The sequence below is a fragment of the Cornus florida genome, unplaced genomic scaffold (genome assembly GCF_030987335.1).
Source record: "Cornus florida cultivar Cherokee Brave unplaced genomic scaffold, ASM3098733v1 CherokeeBrave_3.0.0_Hap2_Chr08, whole genome shotgun sequence".
NCBI lineage: Eukaryota > Viridiplantae > Streptophyta > Magnoliopsida > Cornales > Cornaceae > Cornus > Cornus florida.
In genome coordinates this window covers 49,454,168-49,471,917 of record NW_026775578.1, presented here as the reverse complement: position 1 = coordinate 49,471,917, position 17,750 = coordinate 49,454,168, and the positions used below count along the sequence as shown (strand labels likewise).

At 42.8% G+C, this 17,750-nt stretch overlaps 1 protein-coding gene across 1 annotated transcript in view; it reads left to right on the top strand.

Annotated features, from left to right (window-relative positions):
- The window catches only part of LOC132271676 (mitochondrial carrier protein MTM1-like), a 30,958-nt gene that overhangs the window by 372 nt on the left and 12,836 nt on the right, over positions 1–17,750 (top strand). Inside the window, exons 2-3 of the mRNA XM_059773117.1 lie at positions 81–358; positions 7,099–7,188. Coding sequence (XP_059629100.1) covers positions 107–358; positions 7,099–7,188 — 342 coding nt within the window. The 5' untranslated portion in view covers positions 81–106. The remainder of the gene's footprint in view (positions 1–80; positions 359–7,098; positions 7,189–17,750) is intronic.

Genomic DNA, 17,750 nt, shown 5'->3' with positions numbered 1-17,750 from the left:
TGTCAGATTATATAGTTTATATGAATGTTTCTGCTTCGAAAAACCCTAATTTATAAGCATTTTCCGCCCACCCATTTCAGTTTGATCCATCAGAGGACCGAAAGCGATGGTAGTGGAAACGAATCATACCCAAAATCCATGGGTGAGTACAGAGCAATCCTCGAGAATTGAGGTTGACACCAACGTCTCATTGATGTCCGAATCGATGGTCACGGAAGGAATTGAAGCTTCGCATTCTGAACCTCACCGTTCCAATAATACATCTGATGACAAATTGGGTTTCCTGGAGCGAGCCATCTCCGCTGCTGGTGCCGCCTTCCTCTCCGCTATCCTTGTCAATCCTCTTGATGTTGCCAAGGTATTTATTGGGGATTCCAGTTTCCTAGTATTCTTCACGCTCTGGGATTGATGGGTGTTGTGTTTATTTATTTTTTAGTAGATACAGTGCTTGCTATTTATTATTGGAGAAGTGGTACTGCTATTAATATGTAACATATGCTTTCAAATTTCTACAAGAAATATGTTCTTTTTCTTGTCAACTGGAGGTCATGCATTCGAAACCAGAAACAACATTTCCATGGCGAAGATAAGGTTGCGCACATTTGACCCTTCCCAGACCCTGCAATAGCATAGCCTTGTGCGCTAGGCTAGCCCTTCATGTTATTTTTCTCCATTTTAAATTCATTGTGATTAGTGGAAGTGCATAGTCATATATTTCTTTTGTCTTCGTTTTTTATTGTGTTTCCTTCATTCATTTTATAGAATAAGGTTGAATTGGTTCTGGTTTAACTTATTTTGGCACTCTTTAAATATATTCTGCATACTATGAGTTTGGTTTCAGTTTCAATTATTTGGTCACTGGATTTTCATCGGAGACCATCTACATCATTATACTTGAGTCATCAATTTTGATATTTAATGTGGGTTGAGATGGCCATGTTAAGGAAAGACATGCCGATCTCCATCCCACTGACGGGGAGGAGATGTCAACTCTTAAGCTGAAGCAATATTATTTTGAGGTTGTTGTACAACTGGGCGTTTGGGAGAGTGAACCCCTCCTTGGCACTTATTTTGGATTTCGTAGGAAAATTGGAGGTCAGGTTGTTTACTTTTTTGTTTTTCTTTTGGTTGAGCTTCTAGATACTTTATGTGTAGTTCAGTTGCACCTCTTTGACATCAGTTTAATATATTCTTGTTTTTAGTTATTAAAAAGAATGTGGTTGCATGTAGTTAAACTGAAGTTGTATCCTTAGATAGGGTTGAGTAGTGAAACAGGTGCATGTAGCTAACCGAAGTAACTGTCATAGGTTTTGTTGAGTTGAATTAAATATCAAATTTGATCATTTCATTTGTTTTCATTGTCACGCCTTTGTAAGAATTTTAGCTTCAAAACCTCTAATGATCCACGAAAATAAACCAAATCTCATGTTGGCACCCTAAAAAACATGCTTTTAGGCATAAACATGTTTAATTTAATTTCCTACAAGTTGATTCTCAGCATATTCAAGCACAGAAAATAAAAGCTAACATGTTCTAGACATTTGAACAAAGCTTGTCAAACACTATACAGATAATTGCAATATTACATGTTTTCCACTTTTCCCTAATATACAAAACATGGGTTTTTAATATGAGCATTTATAAATTGATTACTAAGGTTCTAGCATTGAGATTGAGGGGTGTCTTGGATAATGTCATCTCGGATTCTCAAAATGCTTTTGTTGGAGGCCGTCAGATTCTCGATTCTGTCCTTATTGCTGGCGAGTGTGTAGATTCCAGACTCAATTGTGGGGTTCTGGGTGTTCTATGCAAATTGGATATCGAGAAAGCTTATGATCATGTTAGCTGGAGCTTTCTCATCTACCTCTTGGAGAGGATGGGGTTTGGTGAGAGATGGAGGAAATGGATTGAATTTTGTATCTATAGTGCTCGATTCTCGATCCATGTGAATGGAGCACCGACAGACTTTTTTGGTAGCTCGAGAAGGTTACAACAAGGGGACCCGTTATCTCCTTTTCTTTTCCTTATTGTGATGGAGGCTTTCAACAGTATGATGTCAAGGGTAGTTGATTTGGGTTTGTTGAGAGGCTTTCAGGGTAGGGATGTTGCTAGTCAACTGGAGATTTCCCATTTGATGTTTGTGGATGACACCTTGGTTTTTTGTGATGCAGATGTGTCTTAGATGAGATATTTGAGATGCATTCTGATTTGGTTTCAAGTCGTTTCTGGTTTGAAAGTTAATGTGGGCAAAAGTGTCTTAGTAACGGTTGGAGAGGTCCAGATATCTCTACTTTGGCTCTTGTTTTGGGTTGCAACACTGGTTCGTTACCCATTTCTTATTTAGGTCTACCTCTTGGAGCTTCAGCCAGGAGTGTGGGTAGTTGGGATCTAGTAGTGGAGAGGTTTGAGAAATGGCTTGTTGTGTGGAAGAAACAGTACCTATCCAAAAGGGGGAGGGTCACTCTTTTGAAGAGCACTTTGTCGAGTCTTCCAACGTACTTTCTTTTGGTCTTCTAGATTCCCTCTTCAGTGGTTGAAAGGTTCGAGAGGTTGCAAATGAATTTTCTGTGGGGTGGTAAAGGGGACGAGTTCAAGTATCATTTGGTACAGTGGGAGAGGGTCTGCACTCCAATTCAGCAAGGTGGGTTGAGAATCAGAAGATTAGTGCCTTTTAATAAGGCTTTATTGGGAAAATGGGTTTGGAGATTTGGGATAGAGAGAAACAGACTCTGGAGGAGGGAGATTGTGAGTAGACACGGGGAGGCGAGAGCAGTGTTATTAAAAAGCCCAAGGCGCACCGAGGCGCTAAAGGTCCCTTGGAGCCTAGGCGCGAGGCGCATGACGAGGTGCGGGCCTGAGTGATGTGAGGCGCACAAGTAAAATTTTAAAACAATAATTCTCAGCAAAAATAACACAATTAAATAATGAACATCCAATAATAAAAACACAAAATATATTACAATTAAACCAATAAAGCAACCTGTAAAATAGACTATCTATTTACAATGAGAAATAGAATGGAGTCAATGGAGTGATGGACCAAGTTAAATTCAGCTAACAAACATTCAGCAAACAACATTCAGACTATTCAGCAAACAACATTCAGAAAGATGCATTCAAAATTTAAATAATCTAGCAAACAACATGTAGCAAAATTCAACAAATTGCATTCAAAAGAAAAAAAAAAAAAACAGAACACAACAACAACAACAAAAAAGAGACAGACAGCCTTCAAAGAAGAAGGGAGAAAAAAATGAGAGATAGAGATTAGAGGAAGAAAAAGGAAGAAAAGGTAAGAGATTGAGGGAAAAAAAAAAAAAAAAAGAAAAAAAAAAAAGAAAAAAAAAAGAAAGAAAAAACAGAGGAGTAGATAAAGGAAAAAAAAAATGAAGGCCAGAGAGAAGACTGAGAGAGGAGTAGATGAAGGGAAAAAAAAAATGTTCACGAGAAAAAAATATAGAGAGACAGACGGGAGAGGAGTAGATGAAGAAAAAGAAAGAAGGAAAAAAAAGCTGAGACCCAGAAGAAAAAAAAACAGAGACTGGAGAAAAAGAAAGAAGAAAAATAAAATAAAAGAGACCCAGAGAAAAAATATACCAGAGACCTAGAAAAAGAAAGAAGAAAAACATAGACTTAGAAAAAAACAAAACCAGAGAGTCAGAGATGAAGAAAAAGAGAGACCCAGCAAAAAAAAAAAAAAAAGACCGAGATATAGAGAATAAGCAAATGAAGAGAGAGAGAAGAGGAGATGGAGGAAAAAATAACTGAACTGACCTGGTAGGTTGATTCCTGACTTCATCTTCGTCGGATGGAGGCAACTGATAGCCCTTTCTTCTCTCTCTTCTCTTCTCTTCTCTTCTCTTCTCTTTCTTTCTCTCTCTCTCTTTTCTCTTTCCCACTCCCTCACGTCTTTCTTTCTTCTGCAGCTTTTGCTCTTGATTGATTTTTTTTGTTGACTATTGGGACCCATTGGGTTGCCTCCCAACTCACAACTCACAAGAAGACAAATTTTCCCTTTTGTACTTTTAGTTTCCATTTTGTACTTTTAATAACACTGGGCGAGAGGAGGGTGGCACTCCCTTGAGGTGAGATTGCCATATGGGGTTGGGGTTTGGAAACACATTTAGAAGGGGTGGGACGAATTCTCTAAGCACATCAGATTTCGTGTCAGAGATGGCAGGTGGATACATTTTTGGGATGGCATCTGGTGCGGGGAGCGTTCCCTTGCTAGAGCTTTCCTTAGACTCTTTAGGATTGCTTCTGATAGACATGCCATGGTGATCGACCACTATCGCCTTGATAGTGGAAGAACGGTGTGGGATGTACGTTTTGTGAGGTTGTTTCAGGTTTGGGAGATGAGGAGGATGCTATGAACTTTTTGGATATGTTATAACACCAAGAGGATGGTTAAGGAGACTTTTGATATATGCGTTTGGGCTCCATCTTCACTTGGGCGTTTTGATGTTCGGTCATTTTATCATTGTTTTGTGGATGTTTTTGGACTGTCTTTTCCTTGAAGAGGGCCGTTTGGAGAACAAAAGCGCCTCTCAAAGTAGGTTTTTTTTTTTTTTTTTTTGCGTGGACATCCGTATTGGGAAAGACCTTGAATCAGGACAACCTTTAGATAAGAAGACATCGTGGTGAATTGGTGTTTTACGTGCAAAAATGGCAAGGAAACGGCTGATCATCTTCTTTTACACTGTCCAGTGGCCCGAGATTGTTGGCTTTTGCTTTTGGGTTTGTTTGGGATTCATTGGGTTATGCCACGGTCTACCAGAGGGTTGATTATGGCCTGGAGAGGATGCATAGTGGGGGGCCAAACTCGTGACTTTTGGAGGGTTACTCCTTTGTGCATTTGGTGGTGTCTAGGCTTGAAAGAAATAAGAGATCCTTTGAAGGAAAGGAAAATCATGTTGGGTCGTTGAAATTCTCCATTTTTAGCACTCTTTTTTGTTGGGTCCTATGAAGAAATTGTAAATCCTTGGATGGGCTTGTAGAGTTTTTGGATTTGTTGAGGGTTTAGATGCCCTATGTGGCCTTGTGCTGTTTTTGAGGGACCCGTTCCCCTTTTGAACACTTTTAATGACTTTTTTACTTATCAAAAGAAAAAAAAGGGGTTCTTCTTCATTAAGCATCAAAATTTGCCCCACCTTGGGTATCATAACCTGAAATAGTAAAGAATGAGATGACGACGCCCAGTAGAGAAAACTAACAATTACCACAATGAGGTTTTAGAATGAAATATTCAAGTTTCAAAGATCATTTTTGTAAAATATATGCCACTTCAATAATTTTATAAAATAAAGATTCATTTAGTTTCTCAAAATAACACAGCCCGATTTCCAAATTTTCATTTCCATGAGATGAATATAGTGTCTTTCAATCCATGGTGAAATTTCGAAAGAAATTCACTGGCCAACTTTTGCACCGGTGTGGCCCCATCCCTCAACTATTCAACCAAGCAAATGGTGGTCCAGCACGGTGAATCCACCAACCAACCTTTACACTGACGTGGCCCCAACTCTCAGTTATTCAAACAATTCAAATTGAGGTCCTCTGAGAGGAATCCACCGGCCAACCTTTACACCAGCATGGCCCCAGACCTCATTACTAGACATTTTTGGTTTTGTAATGTAGCAATTAACAAAATCCCAGGAATGGCTCAAGAGTTTTTCATATGACAATTTCAGTTTAAAATTCTACTGTAAGATACAGTAGCAATTTCACAATTTAAGAACAAATTAAGTGTTAAAGCATGGAGAGTCGGTCTATAATAGTTTATAACAAGTTTCTGGAGATGTTCATACTTTCAAAATTCACTATAGAAAATGTTCAAGTGCAGACCCACAAATAATCATGCTTTCAACCTCATTTAGAAGACATGAAATGAAGATATCAGAAAATAGAGACATTTTTGTAAGTTAATTCCATTTTCACAAGGAAGAGAAAACACACCCAAAGTGAGTGAAAGTTGGAAGTTCCCTACCTCAAAACAATATTTTCTAACCCAAATCTTTGAGGAATGCATTTATGGGTGGGATTCTCCACCGCGAAAATTCTCTACTTCTATCTTCCTCCTCCTTGCTCTATAGGTCACACACTCTCTCTCTCACCACTCATACAATATATGATTATGTACTGTATGGTGGTGAACTCACCCAGCTTCCTAGTTTAGTCCTCTCTCCCTCTCTCTGTTATACTCTCTTCTCCCTTAATTTTAACACATCAATCTTATATGTACAGTAAGATTCATTTATAAGAAAACTTCCAAAGGAAGCTTTACTCTTGCTACCAATTTATATATGTGCACACGTGTCTGGTGGTGGTTGTGCATTAATATATATGCAAACAAGTGTCTTGTGCATGAATATATATATATATGTAAACAAGTGTCTTGGAATATATATATGTGTGTGTGTGTAAACAAGTGTCTTGTGGTTCTCGTGCGTGTGTTAAGGAGACTTCTAGTACCTTTAATTTATTTATTTTTTCTTTACTACCCATTAATTTCCTTATTTACAAATTCTTACTTTATGTTCTTAAGCTGCTATGTCTTATATTTTCAACCTTTATTAACTATTATCCATCTACCTTCAAAATATTTTGCCATTTAAATTTTATATTCTAAAATTCAATTACAAACTTTCATCTTTTTCCTTCAAATTCAAATTCAAATTCAACTTTTATCTTTATTTTTTTCTTCCATCCGAAATTCCTTTAAATAAAATTATTATCTATTTACATTAATAGATTTTCATCAAATATAATCAATCCATATACAAAAAAAAACGCCTACCAAAACATTTTGACAATCTATTAGCAAAAATGTTTCTGCACTAACTCTTCTAACTTAAATTCCTTTACTCAATTAAAGAACAAAATGATTTCTAGTTTAATCTACATAATGAAACTTAATTAATCTAGAAGACATAACAAAGTAGCTTATTAAAACCTCGGGACATCACATTCATTGTTTGAACTTTTATTTTAGTTTTTAGTATTTTATTATTTTTTGTGAATTCCCTGCACTTCTAGTAATGTAATCAGATTGTAGAATCCAAGTATCTGATGAAAAAATTCAATTTACCCTATTTGCAGACGAGGTTGCAAGCACAGGCTGCTGGGGTTCCTTACTCGCATCCACTAAGTAACATTACGAGTCGCATGGCGTATTTTGGACCAAACATGGTATGTCTATAATGCTCTTTGTTACCCGGATCTAGGAGATCCTTTGTGCTGTAATTCTGCACAGTATTGTTTCTTTTTGTTTTTTTTATTTGTATTAATAAAGATTTTATGAGAAACTGGTTCAAATAATTGACTAGGATTTTAACAACTGATAACTAAAGACTTTGCCTCACCTCTCTGTTGGGCAATTGGGTTCACCAATTTAATCTCTCAACTTATCGAGATTGTACACGGAACGAATCAAAATATATGTTAGATATGTGAGGTTAAGCTTTGAACTCCTACAGTGATGTTAAACCAACCATTAGTATACACTTTGTAGTTGTTTAATTAATTGAATTTGTTGAAAATGCAACCCTTCATTTGGTTTTTGAAACTAATGAAGTTAAGTAAATAAAAATTAATAGAAATAGAATCTACTTTTAAGTAACTTGATTTCTTGCATTCATCTAACTTCCCTTTCAATCTTTAGAGGGATATGCTGATCACACTAGGCACACTCCTCCATTTCATCCATACTGGCTTAATGGTCCTAAAACAACTATTAGACCAGCCATAATTTTTGGGACAAAATCTTGGGTGGTTAAGAAACAAGATATATATAAGGTAAGGAAAATGTGAATATTGAGATTAATGTGCACGAAGACAATAAAAGATAGAATTAGAAATTAACACATTTGTGAAATGGTTGAAGTAGCACTCATTGTTAGGGCTGCAAATGAACCAAACTGAGCTTGGGGTTGTTTGGGCTCGGCTCGTGTCCGGGCGAGCTTGGTTAGGCTATGTTCAAGCTCGGCTTGTCATTGTTCGGTCAAGCTCGGGCTCGACTCAGCTTAAGCTCGTTTATATAGAAATATCTATATATATTTATATATATACACGGAAAAAAAATCTTGATCTGTTTATACATGGTTGAGTATATACACAAAAACATACATTGAAGATGTAACATATCTTACCCCGTGGTTGTCGATCTCCGTCAGCCCCTAATTTCTCAACCACATTGTTGTCTATGTTCGGGCCTGGGATGTGTGGCACTTTTTGGTCTTCTTCAAAGTCGCGGCAAAGATGAGAGGGAAAGAGTTAGAAAATATGAGAGATATAATAGAGATGAGAAAAAACTCAATCAACCGTTGTGAGGGTATTGAGAGGACAGAGGAGAAAGTTTAAAGAAGAAAGACGGAACTCTGTAGCACTAGAATGTGCTTTGAGAAACCGAGATTTGAGAGAAACGATAGAGTTGGCTTAGTGTGGGTATCGGCTATTAGGGTTTCAATTGAAGTGGCCTCTCTGTTTTGGTAGTGTTTGTTTATTACTGAAGATGCAAGAAATTCCTCCTCTCTTTCTCTCTCTAGAACTCTTGCATTTCAACCCCCAAAAAATATCTCCCCCTACTCTATTCATTACTTCTCCTATTTATAGATATTTACAAATGTCGATGGACTGCTGGATCTAGGCCCGTTCCTCTATGAGTTCTGGTCATCTTTGATGGGCTAATTCGCGTTCGGCCCATATGGCAGTGTCTTTCTATGGGCCTGACCCATCTGTACGGACCAGATGTCGCATTTGCAAGTCATATCCGGCCCATGCCACTTCGGGCCTCCTCAACTGCCCCCATAATTACCCCTTGTTTAATAAGGGGGTAATTATTGAAGGCGTCTCATCATGACGTTGACGGCTCGAGAAACCCACATGGGGGAACGGATGGTCAGATCCAGAATCAATGTTCCGGGGCTCGATGAATTTCTCGCCTTCTTGACGCTTCGGCCCTCGGGTCCCCCTCGCCTTTATAAGGCTCTAGAATACCACTTCATGCCTTTTTACCGTCTCCATCATCAGTCAAATCTCTCGTTCATCTTTTTAGAACAGTGCTAAACTTCTTCCGGTGAAATCCTTCAAGAGTTATTCTTCCAGCGGTCTTGCAGTGCTCTTTGTTGCTTTCTACCTCAGAGGTTAGTTTTGTTCTTTTTTACTTTCGGCAGGCTTCTTTTTACCCTTTTAGATCCTTCAAACACTTCCACCATGGTTGTAGATCTAGATGTTCTTCGTATGAGACTTAGACTTCCTGACAACATCCAAGTTAGGGTTTGCCCTAAGGATGTTAATATTATGACCGGTGCCGGCCTCCTTCCCGGCGAAGTTTTATTTTCAAACCTTCAACTGAATGTCGTTAGGTTCCCTCTGCACCCCTTCTTTAATTATGTCTTCAATAGACTGGGGATATCCCCCCTGCAGGTAAACCCCAATTTCTTTAGAATCATATCCGTTATGCTACTGTTGATTCGTGACAGAAGTCTGGACCTTGACCTCATAGATCTTCTTCTGTGTTATAAGGTCAGTAAGATCCGAACTAACGAGCCCTTCTACCACCTCTACCTGATCGACAAGATGTCCATATGTACGGACACAATCAAATCTGAAAAGGGTTGGAGGGATAACATCGTGGGCATTAGTGGGGCCTGGTCTTCGCCGGCTGCAGAGGATTACCCAATCCCGAGCGCCTTTGGCGTCTGTTCTGTTTCCTCATATAAGAAATTCAAATCTCATAAAAACGATTGTCCCTGCGAAACATGTGTTTCTCGCTTTTGTACTTTCTTATGTCGCTCCTTAGGCATACCTTGTGATGACTTGAGCTACAGTGTTTGCAGGGATAGGAGTAATTACTTGAAGAAATACGTTCTGAACGATACTCCTTCTTGCTCAGACCTCCTCACTTCAGACAACCTTCTAGCGCTCTCATCCCTCGGCTATACCATGAGCAGGCTTCAGATTCCATCCTTTGGCAGGAAGAAAAATACTCCCCCAGCCACTTTTGCTGCTGGGGCAATCTCCTCTCCTGCATCAGCCTCTTCCTCAGCCACCATCTCTGACACCATCCCGAGCACGGTGGCTATTGATTCTGTTGTCAGCACCCCTGCTACCAACCCGAGCGCGTCTCCACAAATCACTACTGCCCCTGCTGCCGCTGGGGGCGCTCGGGACAAAGAACGAGGCAAAAGGCCTCATCCTGACGGTGGAGTCGACCCTGAGGAGGAACCTCTTATAAGAAGGACCCGGGTCTCTGGGCCGGGTGCTCTCTTGCATCGCCCAGTCAGAGCTCCTGCCCCCTCCGGGCCTGTTGCAGCTGGTGCCTCTGCTTTTGCTTCAGCCTCCCCTTCTCTTCCCACTTTACCGCCATGGGCTCCTCGGTACACCCGAACGGATGGGACGTTCGTGAAGCCGAACGAGACCATGCTAAAGGATGGCCAGACCGCCATGGCGTATTATAGGAGCATGTGGACTCTGAAAGACCTTAAGGCGGCGAAAGGTCTATCCCAGAAGGATGTGTTCAGCCGCTTTCCCCAATCTGCCATGGAGGTGACTTTTATTTTCCAACTCATGAATCCTCTCATATTATTTGGTCTTGCCTTCGTCCGACTAGACTATCGGTTTAACCATTATTAATGTATATCTATACAGACTTTGTTCGGAATGATGGCTATGCAGAAGCAGGTGGAAATAGGGAACGCCAGTGCCCGTAAGTTCTCTGATAGCCTGGAGGTGGCTAATAAGGAAAACGACCTTCTCGCCAGCAAGAATACCGAGGTATTGGCTCGGCTTGAAAAAACCGAACAAGAAAGAGATGTCTTGAAGAAGGAAAACGACTCTCTTCAGGATGAGAAGGATGCCCTCCAGCTTGAGAAAAGTGTCTAGCAGACTGAACGTGATTCAATCAGAGACGAAAAGGCAGAGCTCCAGCGCCTTCTGGCTGATGAACAGTCTGCTCAGATGGCTTTTGAGAAGAGAGCTCTGGACGAGCGTACTGCTCTGATTGATACCATCAGCAGAGTGAATGGTGGGATGCTGGCTCTTCATGCTCGGTTCTCAAGAGTCGGAGCTCTTAGATATGCTCAGGGATTCCGAGAAGGTTTCTCCGACCGAGTTCCGGCTGAGGGACAGACCAGCTCAACTCCAGATGAGGTCGATAAGGATTTAGGGCTTGATCCTCTGGGGGTCTATGTTGACCCAGAACCCACCGAAGCGGAGCATATATTTGATGAATGTCAGGATATTGCTTCCTTTAGGATCACTACAGCTCCTCCTACCGTTCAGCCTTTAACCGCTCCTCATTCGTCAACTGTGGTCTCTCCCATAGTCACTGCTGACGTTGGCCCCCAGGAGAATGACTCTGTTATTCATCTTGATTCCCCACCTCGTGAGGGTGAGATGGCTGACGGGATCGAGGAGGCGGATCGGCACAACCAGGAGGCTGTCGGTACTGGGGCAGCTAGCTAGGACTCCTCCAGACTCTTCAATTCCATACTTTTTTGTAACAATGTGACTTGAATACTTCATTTTTTGTAACTCCAATGCTTATCATGAATGAGATGACAGAACTCTTTTTTCTCTTTTTCCTTTGTGTTACGCTCTGTTCAAACCCATTTTCAATATATATATACCTTTTCTTCTTCTTTTTTTTTTATATTAACTTTGTCGTGTGCGTGTTTATGGCAAGTGCCTGGCGTTCGGCTTGTGGTGCCAGCTGCCACTTATCTTGCTTAAGTGCCTGGCGCTCGGCTAGAATGCCACTTGCCACTTGGCTTTTCATTTTTTTAGCAAGTGCCTGGCGTTCGGCTTATGGTGCCAGCTGCCACTTATCTTGCTTAAGTGCCTAGCGCTCAGCTAGAATGCCACTTGTCACTTGGCTTTTCATTTTTTTTTTTTTTTTTAGCAAGTGCCTGGCGTTCAGCTTATGGTGTCAGCTGCCACTTATCTTGCTTAAGTGCCTGGCGCTCGGCTAGAATGCCACTTGCCACTTGGCTTTTCATTTTTTTAGTAAGTGCCTGGCGTTCGGCTTATGGTGCCAGCTGCCACTTATCTTGCTTAAGTGCCTGGCGCTCGGCTAGAATGCCACTTGCCACTTGGCTTTTCATTTTTTTAGCAAGTGCCTGGCGTTCGGCTTATGGTGCCAGCTGCCACTTATCTTGCTTAAGTGCCTGGCGCTCGGCTAGAATGCCACTTGCCACTTGGCTTTTCATTTTTTTAGTAAGTGCCTGGCGTTCGGCTTATGGTGCCAGCTGCCACTTATCTTGCTTAAGTGCCTGGCGCTCGGCTAGAATGCCACTTGCCACTTGGCTTTTCATTCATTTTTTTAGTAAGTGCCTGGCGTTCGGCTTATGGTGCCAGCTGCCACTTATCTTGCTTAAGTGCTTGGCGCTCGGCTAGAATGCCACTTGCCACTTGGCTTTTCATTCATTTTTTTAGCAAGTGCCTGGCGTTCGGCTTATGGTGCCAGCTGCCACTTATCTTGCTTAAGTGCCTGGCGCTCGGCTAGAATGCCACTTGCCACTTGGCTTTTCATTCATTTTTTTTTTTAAAAACCCATTGAAGAGGAAAGTTATTTTTATAAATTTCAGGAATTTGCACATTCATACGTACTTGATTGACAACAAACAACACTCAATAAAGCTGAAACTTAGCTTTTATTGGTAGTACCCCTTCAGAGACGTGGCATTCCAGGGCTTGCTGACCAACCTTCCCGCCATGGTCTCTAACGTATATGCTCCCTTGCCTATGACTTCTGCAATTCTGTATGGGCCTTCCCAGGGTGGCATCATTTTTTTGACTATCCCCACCTTTCTTTTCAGAACCAGATCGCCAGGGGCAAAATCTCTGTGTTTCACTCTTTTGTTGTGACTATTCGCCAATACTTGCTGGTATGATGCTAACCTTATTATTGCAGCGTCCCTCCTTTCGTCTATCATATCGAGGTTCAATCTTAACATTCTGTTGTTCTGATCTCGACTCCATGCTAAGCTTCTGATAGTTGGGACCAAGTGCTCAACCGGTATAACCGCCTCGGTACCATATGCCATTGCAAACGGGCTCTCCCCAGTCGGCTGCCTTGGGGTGGTCCTGTAAGCCCATAGGACGTTCGGGAGCTCATCCAACCACTTCCCTTTATGGTCCTCCAGCTTCTTCTTACTGCAGGCGAAAATTGTTCTGTTTGTAATTTCTGCTTGTCCATTGGCCTGAGGATGACTTACTGCAGCCAACTTCTGATTAATTCCATACTCCTCCAGCAGCTCTCTTACTTGCTTGCTGTCGAGGTTCGTGCCATTATCCATGACTATTGACCTTGGAACGCCGAAACGGCAGATAATATTGCTCCAAATAAATCGTCTCACATGAGTCTGAGTCACGCTTGGATATGGTTCTGCTTCCACCCACTTAATGAAGTAATCCGTGGCCAGTAACACATACTTGTTCTGAGCTCTTGCCGTTGGCAGAGGACCGACCACATCCATCCCCCATTGCGCGAAAGGCCATGGCGAGGCCATTACGTGCAATTCCTCAGGTGGTTGGTGGATCAATGGTCCATATCGTTGGCATTTATCGCACCTTCGAGAGAACTCCTCCGCATCTCTTGACATGTTCGGCCAGAAATACCCTTGTGTCATTGCTTTATGTGGTAACGATCTTCCCTTAGAATGATTGCCACATACGCCTTCATGAATAGCTCGCAATACCTGTTGCGACTCTGCGGGGGTGACACTTCAAGTATGGGCCAGAGTAGGACCTTCTGTACAGCTGGTTATGCACGATGGCGTATTTTGCAGCATTCTTTTTTATTTTCCTAGCTTCATCCCTTTGCATAGGCAAAACGCCATCTCGAATATAAGTGATGATGGGGTCAATCCAACTCGGTTCATACGGTATGACATTGACTTGCCAAGGGTCAGAGTCCAAAGGTTCTTCGAAAATAGATGGCTGGGTCAATATTCCTATTGGAATCACCCTCGCCAATGTTTCACCAGAACTTGAAGCACTACATGCTAACCGGTCCGCATCTGCGTTCTGTTCCCTCGGTAACTGTATGAATTCAATCTTTGCAAAGTCCTTGGCTTTATGCAGAACGGCAGAACGATATGCCTCCATCATGTCATCCTTGGTCGCGTACTCACCATTTACCTGCCGAACAATCAACTGTGAGTCACTATAAACAGTCAAACTTCTGACCTGTAGCTCTCTGGCCAATTTTAATCCATTCAGCAACGCCTCGTATTCCGCTTCATTATTGGTGGCTCGGAACTCAAGTCTGAGTGCTTGACTCAAAGAAGTACCCTCTGGGGTTTGCAGTTTAACCCCAATTCCAGCCCCCATCTGGTTAGAGGAGCCATCTACATAAAGTTTCCAAGCGCCGCACCTAAGGTCTTCTTCCGTATCCTCAGAGTCCCATTCTAGCAGGAAATCGGCTACCGCTTGTCCTTTGACAGCTGTTCTCGGCTCATATGTTATGTCAAATGAACTTTACTCTATGGCCCACTTTGTCATTCTGCCCGAGAGTTCTGGCTTGTGCATAAGCACTCTGATTGGAAAAGTTGTTAGAACAGTTATAGGGTGGGATTCGAAATAATGCCTCAACTTTCTTTTTGCGTTTACAAGTGCAAGTATCACCCGTTCGGCCTTCGAGTATTTTCGTTCTGCCTCGGTCATTGTTTTACTGACATAAAATACCGAGTGTTGCACCCCTTCCTTGCAACGAATCAGAACGGCACTTGTCGCAACACTAGATACTCCAAGATACAAAAATAACTTTTCTTCTGGATCCGGGGCTGACAGGACTGGTGGATTCTGCATATATTCCTTCAAATGGGTCAATGCTTGTCATTGCTCATCCCCCCAGACCTGTCTTCCATGACTCCGAATCGTGTCAAAGAACGGCTTGCAGCGGTCTGACAACTTAGAAATGAATCGACTTAATGCAGCTATTCGTCCTGTGAGGGCTTGCACCTCTCTGATCGTCTTTGGCTCGGCATTCTTAATCAAAGCCTCTGCTTGAGCGGGGCTAACTTCGATGCCTCTGCGGTTGACCACATGTCCCAAAAACTGACCGGAACTCACACCGAACGAGCACTTGGTTGGATTGAGCCTCATCCCATATCGCCTCAGCACATCAAATATATCTTGCAGATGTTTCAGATGATCATCCTTCTTCCTACTCTTTACCACCATATCATTAATATAGGCTTCCACAATCTTTCCTATCTGATCCTTAAAAATTTTGCTAACAAGTCTTTGATAAGTTGCTCCCGCGTTCTTTAGTCCGAAAGGCATAACTTTGTAGCAGTATGTCCCTTGCTCGGTTACAAAAGAAGTTTTTTCTTCATCTGCCGGGTCCATAGGGATCTGATTATAACCTGAATAAACGTCCAGAAAGGTTAAACGCTCATACCCGGTGGTGGCATCCACCATTTGATCAATCTTTGGCAGCGGGAAGCTATCCTTCGGACAGGCTTTGTTCAAATTGGTGAAATCAATGCATACTCGCCATTTCCCATTCTTCTTCTGCACGACAACGACATTGGACAACCAATCAAGGTAGTGTACTTCTCTAATAAATCCCGCATCAAGCAGCCTATCAACTTCCTCGGCTATGATTTGGTTGCGTTCTGAAGCAAATCTTCGTTGCTTCTGTTTTACTGGTTTGAAATTGGGATTGACATTCAAGGAATGACAGGATACGGAGGGATTAATTCCAGGCATGTCTAGGTGACTCCATGCAAATACATCGGCATTGTGAGACAAGAAGTCAACTAGCTCTTGCTGCTCTTCCCTGGTCAGTCTTATTCCTACTTTGGTAGTTCGCTCTGGTCTGGATTGATCGATCTGCACATCCAGAAGGGGCTCTTCGGTCAAGTCGACTGACTCCCCCACCCTGTTCTGCTTGGGCGGAGGTTCCTGTAATTGCTATCTGGGGCTTGCCGATCGGACGGGCGCCTTCCCTTTCCCAACATACTTTAGTGTGACGGAATAACACTCTTTGGCTGCAACCTGATCCCCACGAATGTCTATCACCTTCTTTCCATCGGGTCCGAGGCACCTCATGACCTGATGCAAAGTTGAGGGTACACCTTGGACTCTGTGAATCCATCCTCTTCCCATCAGGAGATTGTACGAGGGGTGAATCTCTATAACCACAAAAGTTTCCATAAGAGCTCGTTCTGCAGCTTGAACTTCTACTTCCACCATTCCGACGGGCTCCACCCTCTTGCCATCGAATCCTAACAGGGGATTTCCAGTGGGCTTGAGCCTCTCTGGTTTAATCTCGAGCTGATCAAATGTGTCCCTCGGCATGACATTCGCACTGCTCCCGGGATCGATCAGAACTCTGCGCACCAGGCAGTCCGCCACTGTCAAACTGACTACCAACGGGTCTTCATGGGGGATTTGAACACGCTGCAGGTCTGTCCTGTCGAACTTTATCTGTATCGATGTGATCTGCTGGTGTAGAGTATTCACACTACTAACCCTTTTCTTCATCTGCGCCTGCCGTAGGCGCGCTCGGAGTAGCTCATCTGAATCTTCACTGGGCTCAGGTCAACCGTGGATAGCATTGATTATACGAACTGGTTGTGAACTGTGGGAGCTTTGTTTATGACTCCTTTTTACTTGTTCCATCGGTCGATTCTGCTCTGTCGCCGAGCCTTGAACATAACTCGCGAACTCCCCTCTAGCTATCAACATCTCCACTTGCCTTCTCAAATTTCTGCATTCATTAGTCTGATGACCGAAATCGGAATGGAAAGCACAATGTTTAGTCTGATCCCTCTGTTCGAGGGGTTGCCTAATTGGCAGTGGTGGATAAAACTTATCTTTGTTCTCCTGATATAGCCTCGCCAGAGTGACCTTCAGCGGAGTGATCAGCTCTTCCTCCCTGGACCTCTTTTCTGCCTTCCAGGAGGTCTGACGCTGCGGCTGAGCCTGCTTCTGCCTGATCTTTGCCTTGGACTTTTCCTCGGTCGACACGAGCGACGCTGTCCGAGCATTGGCTGCCTCCTCTTCTTCTAGGCGCACAAAGCCGTCGGCTCTTTCATTGAGTTCATCCATAGTCGTCGGCGTATTCACTACCAGACTGGTATGGAACGGAGTGCCACGTGTCATGGCTAACTTGAAGGCTTGAACCGCTGTAGAAGGGTGGCATTCGATCACCATACTCTTAGTGAGATTAAACTTGGTGAGAAAAGCCTGGAGACGTTCATCTTTGTGCTGTCTCATTGTGAATAGGCTTAAGATGTCCTTTGGCGGACGCTTGTTCCCTTAGTACTGGCTTATGAACCGATCGCACAGGTCTCGGAAGCTACCAATGGAGCTCCTAGGCAAGTTCTTGAACCAGCTGAGCACTGATCCAGCTAGGCTTGTAGGGAAACATTTGCACATTAAAGCGTCGTTTTCCGTATTCAGGGCCATCTTCAACTGGATATGGTACACATGATCGATCGGATCGGTTGTTCCTTCAAACAGAATAAAGACTGGCATAGCAAACTTCCTTGGATGCGGGGCATTCAGGATCTCGTCAGTGAATGGTGAATCAACCGTCCGAGCCGCGGATCGGAGTGCTTCATTCTCTCTTTGGCGCCCAGTGGTAGCCCTGTGAGCTACGGTTCTGCTCTCCGAACCGCGATGAGTGATTGTAGCCATTGAGGGCCGGTAGGACGGATCGAACGACCGTTCCTCTATGAGCTCTCTTTGCCAAGGCGACGCAACTTGGCGGCGATCAACCTCTATCATCTCCTCTCGGT